Here is an 8,247-nt window from a genome sequence, read left to right as displayed (position 1 = left end):
GACTCGGGGCGGGCGCCGATCCGGGGCGGTCCGAGCCGGGCTTTGCCGGGCGCCGTCTGTCGGCGGCCGCCCGGCCTCCGGCGGGAGCCAATCAGGGGGCGGCTGCCCGCACGTGGAGCCGAGGGGACTCAAGAGCGCCGCGGCCGCCGCTCACTCCCCCCGTGACGGGCGTCCCGGCGGCACCGGGCAGCGCCGCGGGGGCGTCCGCGCCGCCGCTCTCGCCCCGGCCCCACGGCTCGGCCCCGCTGCCGCCGCCATGAGCGGCCCCTACCCGGAGGAGAGCTGCGCCGAGCGCCCCGAGTGCAAAAGTAAATCGCCAACTTTGCTGTCCTCCTACTGCATCGACAGCATCCTGGGCCGGCGGAGCCCCTGCAAGGTGCGGCTGCTCGGCACCGCGCCCACCCTGCCCGCCATCGCCGCCCGTCCCGACACCGACAAGGCCGCGCAAGGTAAGCCCCGCCGTCCCGTCCCGCTCGTCCCGTCCCTTTTCCCCGGCATCGGGCAGGCCCGGCTGTGTGTCCCCCATTCCCTGGACAGCCTGCGGCTCGGCTCCGGCCCCGCTCCCCGCCTGCACCGCACGGCCGGGCTCCGCCTCGGAGCTGCGGTCGCTGTTATCCCGTTACCGTGCTCGTTAGCGGCTGCTATGCTGCCAGGAAGCGCGGCCAGAGCCGTGCCCGGAATTCGTCACAATTCTTTCCCTGGGGGTCGGGTACCGGCGCTTTTAGCTGCTCTTGCTTTCGATATAGGTGTAATTTTTAAAGCCAAAATAAATCGGTGCGAGCTGTGATCTGTGTGGGGGGAAAGCCTGGCCCGTTCGTATTAAAGCCTGTAACGGGTTTCGGCCAGCGAGCCGGGGCCGCGCCCGGCAGCAGCCGGGGCAGAGATAACGGGCCGCCGGCAGCCGCCGCCCCCGGCCCCAAGTTGGGAGCGGCCCCCTCCGGAGCCGCGGGGAGCCCGGATGGGCAGCTCCCATGGGCGGCCTCGCTCCCGCTTTTCCCGGCGTACACTGGCGGGCGGGATTCTTTCTTCCAAAACCAAAACTAGACTTGGGGAGGGGGGGGTGGAAATTATAGGAGGGGGGAACAAAACAAAACAAAAAAAGCCTGCGGAGGAATCCCGGGCCGCCGGGCGGGCGCAGTGGAACCAGCGCTGCCCCGCCATGTGGGATGTGGTTCGGCGCTGACCGCTGTCGGAAGCGTGCCGGCGCAGGCCAGGGGCTGCCAGAGCCCCCGCAGCCCGTCCCGGCACTGAGCGGGGCGTCGGCCCGGGCTCAGCGGCCGGGAGGAATTCCTTCCCAGGCTGGGAGCAGCGGCGGGGGCCGGGGCCGGCCTGAGGAACGGGGTAGGAGGTGGAAAATGGTGCACGGTGGATGGCTGAGGGACTGGACTCTTGCCCTGGGCTCAATTCGCGCAGATCCTACTGACCGTGTCTCTCCTTCTCTCTTCCTTCCTTTCTTTCTTTCCTCCGCACCCTTCTCCCCGCCACGCCTGCCCGCTCCGTCTGACTGCTGCGGCCGTCTACGCCACTTTCATGGCTCAGGGTCCCCTAAGGCCAGTCCCCCCTTCGAGCCGGCCGAGCTGCACCTTCCCCCCAAACTGCGCCGGCTTTACGGGCCGGGCGGGGGCCGGCTGCTGCCGCCGCGGGCGGCGGGGCCGCGGGGGGACCGGACGGAGGGGCGACCAGAGGGGGGCGCGGGCCCCGTGCCCGCTGCCGCCCCGTGGGACACGCTGAAGATCAGCCAGGCGCCCCAGGTCAGCATCAGCCGCAGCAAAAGCTACCGTGAAAACGCGCCCTTCGTGGCGCCGCCGCCCGCCCGGGACGAGCTGGGCAGCCCCGCCGCACACGTCGAGGAACGGCCGGGCCCTGCCGCGCCGGCCGCGGAGGAAGAAGAGGAGGAAGAGGACGAAGAGATGCTGGAGGAGGACGAGGACGAGGAGGAAGAGGAGCTGGAGGACGATGAGGAGGAGGAGCTGCTGGGCGAGGACGGCGGGGGGCTGCTGAAGGATGCCCGCCGGGGCGCCACCGCGGCCCCCGGGGCGGAGGGCGGGGATCTGTCCCCCAAGGAGGAGCTGCTGCTGCACCCCGAGGACGGCGAGGGCAAGGACGGCGAGGAGAGCGTCTGCCTCTCGGCCGGCAGCGACTCCGAGGAGGGGCTGCTCAAGAGGAAGCAGCGCCGCTATCGTACCACCTTCACTAGCTACCAGCTGGAGGAGCTGGAGAGGGCCTTCCAGAAAACCCACTACCCCGACGTCTTCACCAGGTACCGGCGCCGGGGCCCCGGCCGAGCGCGGAGTGAGAGAACCCCGGGGGGACGGGACGGGGCCGCAGTGTGCTGTACCCCGGCCTCCAAACCGCCCCGGCTGTGAATCCTGTTCGGGCACCCCGGGCTGGAGGAGACGGGGAACAGGAACGGGTTCAGGGGGGACCCAGGGCCGGCAGAGCCCGAGCAGGCCCGCCTGAAGGCCGCCGCCGGGCGCTATTTTTACCCGCTGCCCACCCTCCTCTGCCGCGGCCGCACCGGGATCGGTTACGCGCTGCTCGTGGGCTGGAGCCCGGCCCGGGGAAGCCCCGGCAGCGGCAGAGATCAAAGCGCCGCTGCCTAAAAATACCGGCACGGCACGTCGGGGCCTCTTGGTGCCCGGAGTTGTCCCCAAGGAGCCCGGTGGGGCCCAGCCCGGCTCTGTCCACACTTTCGGGGACATTTTCCCGTTGAAAATGGGAGCTCGGGTGGTGGCGGGTCTGGCCAGCGGCTCCCCTGAGGGAAGCGCAAGCAGGGAGAGAGGCAGAGCCGCCAGCCCTCGCCTCGCGCTGACCGAAAATTGCAGCTCCCCACTCCCGCCTTAAGGCTAGAGGGGGATCGAGTCCCCAGAATCACACTTTTCGATCCCGAAGACCCTCCCGGTTTCTTGTTTGTTTTGCCCGGGGGTTGGGGTTCGGGGCACCGTTGGAACAGGAGTGTTCACGGGGGCATGTTTGTCCCCCTGGACCGTGGAGCCGCGCATCGCCCGCGGTGCTCACCTCGGGGCGCCGCCTGGCCCCGGGAGCGGCTGCCCGGGCTGTGAATGGACATACCGCAATTTTTTTCGTTGTTGTTTTTTTTACGGCTTTGGGTTTTGCTCCAGGGCTGTTCACTCCATGAGGGCGCGGGGCTCCGGCCGCAGCAGGGTCCCAGTTATGCTGGGAATGCTCCTGTCTTGGGACACGGAGCTGATGAGCCATTTTTCAGTGCCTTAGTGTTTTCCGATTTACCTTAATTGTGGCAATGTGAACCTCCGTGTGGAGCTTCCCGGCTGCCGTCCCCCTACACGGCAGCTGCGGCTAGAACTGGCCGAATTTGGGGAGCGGCGGGGAGGGAAAGCTGGCGTCCCTAGAGGCGCCCAGCTCGGCGGCCCGGAGCCGGGCCGAGGGCGGCGACAGGCGGTGTCCGCCCGCGGCCCGGCCCCGCTCGCCTCGGCACCGGGATTTCGGGCGCGGGCGATTGGCGGTGCCCCGGGCTGACGGCGGCGTCTGTGTCTCCCCCAGGGAGGAGCTGGCCATGAGGCTCGATCTGACAGAAGCCCGAGTGCAGGTGAGTGGCAGCGGCGGGACCGGGACCGGCGCGTCCCTCGGCGGCGCCCAGGGGAAGGGTGGCCCGGGTGGCCTGGCCCTCCTCGGCAGCGCCCCCGGCCCCGCCAGGGCCGAGCCACCGGCTGGCGAATCCCCGTGTGATTAAAACTCGGGGCTCCCGTTTCGGTTGTTAGAAACCCGCTCGGCCGCAAGTCGGGTATTTGGCTGCCATCAAATCTCCAATCGGGCTTCATAAAAGCCCACTTAGTGCTAGAACAAACAGGGCCATTTGAAGGCGAAATGTTGTTTGATTTCCTCTCCGCCTGCACAAGGAGCTGGCTAATGCTATTTGATTTCCCATTTTTGATAGCAATAAGCCTGCATTGATCTAATAGTGAGTGAGTGCAATGCTATTAAAGGTGTTTGCCGCCCCATACCAGAGTGCATTTCCCAACCCGGGTCTCATAACCAAAGAGACGATAAACATTGGGATGCCCTGATTGCCAACAGAAAACAGATGTCTCTGGGTTTGAAGCTGAGCAAATCACTTTACAGTTAAAATCGGGCGCTGATAAAGCATAATAAATTCCATATGGCTCATTTAATACACAACAGCTTCTTGCATTAGAGGGGCTAATGATGAGATTTGTCCCCTCCTTTCTGTTGACACATTTCTCCATTGTCAAACAGAGATGTGACAGCAAATCAGTATTTTCAGCTCAGGGGAACAAGTCGTGGGAAAGTTAAATAACTTTTTTTAACAGAAAGACACCCCCTTTCTTTCTCCTCTATTCATGGCAGAAGATGTAATTAAGTGAATATGAATTATGAGAGTCCCTTCGTTTACCTTTGGGTCTACTCAGACTTATTAATTCAATAAGGGGGAATTGTAGTGAGGACAGCTTGCTAATTGAGTTTTAGCGGGGAGAGACGCTCCCTCCGTGCCAGGCTGTTGCCTTCCACACGAGCACAATGCCTCTTCGTCGTGGGTACCCAGATAGGCGTGCGTGGAGATCGATTCCCGCTGAACAACTGTAGAGAGACTCGCAGCGCTGCTGCCTTTCTGCCTTCCGCGAAGGAAGGGTCTCATACTGAGCTTACAAAGCCGAGCATAACAGGAAAACCTCTGCCCACACCTGCCCCAAAAGATTTACAAATGTCTGTTTCTCAAAGTCTCTGTCTGTAGGTGCGTGTGATGGCCCCACACTTGGTTATTAACGGAATATTTTATTTTCCTTTGAAATGCGGTTTATTTTCCTCTGCCTCTCTCCTGCTTTAAGCAGTTTTAGTTCACGATTTTTGCTTTGTGGGAGGGGTAAAAGGGAGAAAGGACGGCAGTGCTATGGCATCCTAACTAACTTTCATAAAATGGATCTTAAAAAGGGCAGCCTTGAAATCTATATTTGCTGTTTTGGTTGCCTCACAAATTATTTCTTCGTTTCAGACATCAGTGAAATTACGACCTTTTTCCCTCTCTTTAAATCGGAAAGGGGAAAAAAAGTCTGCGATCCCCAAACCATATAATTTGTAAATATGCCCTTTAACGAAAAAAAAAAAAAAAAGTCGCGGTGTGGGTGTGAGTGCGAAATTGTAAATATGCCCTTTAAGGAAAAAAAAAAAAAAAAAAAAGTCGAGGTGTGGGTGTGAGTGCGGAATAATTCCCGCGTAGTCCTCTTGGGAAATCGTACTGCCGCTGCTCCAGCGCAGCGGGAGCCGCCTCCCGCTCCGCTATCTGCCCGCACCGCCGACCTGCCGCAGCGGTGTGCGGGGGCGCAGAGCCGCTGCGCCCCTCCGGGAGCCCGGCCCGCCGCAGGCCCGGGGTGTCACGGCGAGCCGCGTGTCGGCCCCCGGCGTGGGCCGGCACAGCCGGGCGCGGCACCGACACACGTGGCCCCCGCGGGCCGGCCCCTTTTGGGGCGATCCCGCTTCGGGGGCGGCGGAGGAGCGGTGGCCGTCGGGCCGGTGCGGGGCTCCTGAGGGCTCGCCGCTCCGAGGGCGCGGGCTGGCGTATTAAAACCGGTTTTTCTTTTGGCTTTCAGGTATGGTTCCAGAACCGTAGGGCTAAGTGGCGGAAGAGGGAAAAGGCTGGGGCTCAGACACACCCCCCAGGTTTGCCTTTCCCTGGTCCCCTGTCAGCAACTCACCCCCTCAGTCCATACCTTGATGCTAGTCCTTTCCCTCCTCATCACCCAGCTCTAGACTCCGCCTGGACCGCCGCCGCCGCCGCGGCCGCCGCCTTCCCCAGCCTGCCGCCGCCGCCCCCCGGCTCCGCGGCGCTGCCCCCCGGCGGGACCCCGCTCGGCCTCGGCACCTTCCTGGGCGCGGCCGTGTTCCGCCACCCCGCCTTCATCAGCCCCGCCTTCGGCAGGTACCGCCCGCCCCCCGACCGGCGCCGCGCTGTCCTGGGCGGGGGCGCGCGGGGATCGCGGCCCACGCGGGACCCGCCGCGCGCGGCCGCCCCGGCGTTCGAACTTGGAGCGCCTCTTAGCCGGCGCCGATTGGGCGCCGCGCGGGTCACGTGCTTCCGCCGCGGCCGCTCATTGGGCGGGGGCGCCTCCCCCGCCCGCCCCCCGCGCGGCCGCGGGTTCCCCGTGGGGGCGGCCGGGCCGCGGGGCAGGGACGGGGCTGGGCCCCGCGGGACCGGCCCGCGGAAAGCGGTGCTCCCACGCAGAAACGAAACCCTCGCGTGGGTTTCCCTACGTGCACGCGTGGCCTCCGCTTCGCTCGGGGCGGGGGTTGCTGGTTTTTGGCCAGTTGGGATGAACAGAAGCCGTGAGATCCCGGGTGCCGTGAGCTGCTCCGGCCGCAGGGGGACCGTCACGGGCGGATTTTTAGCCGGGGGCATGCGTGGGGCTGAGCAGCTTGCATTGGTTCGCGTCGGGACGGCGCTGCTCGCGGGGCCGGGACGGGCAGCTCCGGGTAACGGGAGCGAGCGCTGCCCGCCCGGGACCGGGGGCTTGCCCCGCGCATCCCCGCCGGCTGCAGCCCCCGGCCCCTGCCGCCCTGCCTGTGGCAAGTCGGGGAGGACCAAGCTCAGCGATTTTTCCTCTTTTTTTCGCCCCCCGAGAAAATCTTTTGCCTGGCGGGCGTCGGGTCTTTCCAGCGAGGCTCTGTCCCCTCGCGTCCGCGCTTGGTGGGAAGGAGGCGAGCGGGGCCGAGCGGGTCCCCGGCGCGGCGGTGACGGCGGTCTGTGCTTCCCTTGCAGGCTCTTTTCCACCATGTCCCCCCTGGGCAGCGCCTCCAGCGCCGCGGCCCTGCTGCGGCAGCCGGCGCCGGCCGCCGAGGGCGCGGTGGGCTCGGCGGGGCTGGGGGACCCGGCCAGTGCCGCCGCCGACCGGCGGGCGTCCAGCATCGCCGCCCTGCGGCTGAAGGCCAAGGAACACGCGGCCCAGCTCACCCAGCTCAACATCCTCCCCGGGAACAGCACGGGGAAAGAGGTGTGCTAAGGCACGGCTGCCGTCCGCGGGGAGCGGGTTAGCGTTTTTTTAGGGGGGAGAGAAAAAAAAGAGGGAGAGAAGAGGAGAGTAAATAGGCGAATCAATAAAGGTCACCTCAGACAGCATGAATCAAGACCAAACGGGGGGAAAAATAATAATGATTTTTTTTAAAAAGAGGACCAGCAGCTGAGATTGTAGTAGGTCCTCAAGTTAGGAACGTGGAGAAAGTGAATGCCTCTCGCATCAGCCCTCACACGAGTGAAACGACACTTAAAACCTCCTGAATAAGTAACTCCTTGGCTGGTACATTTCTTAAATGTACGATGTGTCCATTTCCTCTATGAACATAAGGGGGGGGAAAGTAAAAAAAAAAAGAAAAAAAAAAGAAAAAAAAAAAGAAAAAAACCCTAATAAAAGTTACTATATATTAGCGTTTCGTACACTAAATATTTTTCCTTCTGTTTATCTGGCAAGAAAAAAAAAAAAAAGAAATAGAATTGTAATCAAGAAAGTGAAACAAAAAACAATAGATAAGCTAAGAGAGGGGGAAAGCTACCCACATCTTCTTAAAATAGCATCCTAGGATGTTAAGTTGGTCATTTAGAAGCGCTGGAGAACTATTTTACATGTTGCAACGAGCTGCATATGCTAACCAAGGATGCTGACAGTGCAAACTGAAAGTAAATTTGATGCTGTAAGATAACCAGTGCACTTAGGGGAAAGGGTATATCTTTTTCTTGTTATATTCTTTATCACTACACCAACCAAGGTTTTTATATCAAACCAAAGCGAAATACACTGCTAGAATATGGACTGTTTAAGTCACTAAACTGTGATTATTAATTCTGTACATACCATTGTTATAAAAAAAGAACAGAGCTTTGTATATTTGAAAAGTTATAAAACAATTGCACTCAGTGTAGTGTTGTAAAAGTTTGTCATTCTGTAGATTCTTACTGTGTTGTAGATATAATAGGGTTCCTAGACAAATATTTATGTACAAACTCTTTATTTAACTTATTAACTGTAGAGGTTTCTGAAACCCTCAAGAGGCGATGGTACAGTACTTTTTCGTGTAATGTCGTTATTGTTAACACTTTTCCTTGCTATCCGGTGGAGAAGTGCCACGTTCAGAAAATAAACAAAAATATATGTTTAACAAAAAAAAAAAAAAAAAAAAAAAAAAAAAGACATCCAAAGAAAAGCAAAAAGCCCTGTCCTTGCGGGGGCTGCGGGGCCACCCGCGCCGCGCTGCCGGGGCCGG

At 61.1% G+C, this 8,247-nt stretch overlaps 1 protein-coding gene across 3 annotated transcripts; it reads left to right on the top strand.

Moving 5' to 3' along the window:
* Positions 1 to 150: 150 nt before the first annotated feature.
* ARX (aristaless related homeobox) lies at positions 151 to 8,049 on the top strand. Of its 3 annotated transcripts, XM_041399908.1 has the most exons (6): positions 151 to 449; positions 1,540 to 2,260; positions 3,523 to 3,568; positions 5,586 to 5,655; positions 5,740 to 5,914; positions 6,752 to 8,049. In XM_041399908.1, the coding sequence occupies exons 1-6, from the start codon at positions 257 to 259 to the stop codon at positions 6,990 to 6,992; spliced, it is 1,446 nt and encodes a 481-aa protein (XP_041255842.1). In that variant the 5' UTR covers positions 151 to 256; the 3' UTR covers positions 6,993 to 8,049. The 3 variants fall into 3 exon arrangements, with proteins under 3 accessions (XP_041255842.1, XP_041255841.1, XP_041255843.1); XM_041399907.1 differs by having other exon boundaries at positions 5,586 to 5,914; XM_041399909.1 differs by lacking the exons at positions 5,586 to 5,655; positions 5,740 to 5,914.
* Positions 8,050 to 8,247: the final 198 nt, after the last annotated feature.

Source organism: Onychostruthus taczanowskii, unplaced genomic scaffold (assembly GCF_017590055.1).
Source record: "Onychostruthus taczanowskii isolate IOZ18803 unplaced genomic scaffold, ASM1759005v1 scaffold17, whole genome shotgun sequence".
Lineage (NCBI taxonomy): Eukaryota > Metazoa > Chordata > Aves > Passeriformes > Passeridae > Onychostruthus > Onychostruthus taczanowskii.
Note: the sequence above shows the minus strand (reverse complement) of the source record. Positions and strands in the feature narration are given on the sequence as shown.

Coding starts and splice junctions, on each gene's coding strand:
- ARX (XM_041399907.1), top strand. CDS start 257: ATGAGCGGCCCCTACCCGGAGGAGAGCTGCGCCGAGCGCCCCGAGTGC. Junction 3,569..5,585: donor TGACAGAAGCCCGAGTGCAG/GTGAGTGGCAGC, acceptor TTTGGCTTTCAG/GTATGGTTCCAGAACCGTAG. Junction 5,915..6,751: donor ATCAGCCCCGCCTTCGGCAG/GTACCGCCCGCC, acceptor CTTCCCTTGCAG/GCTCTTTTCCACCATGTCCC.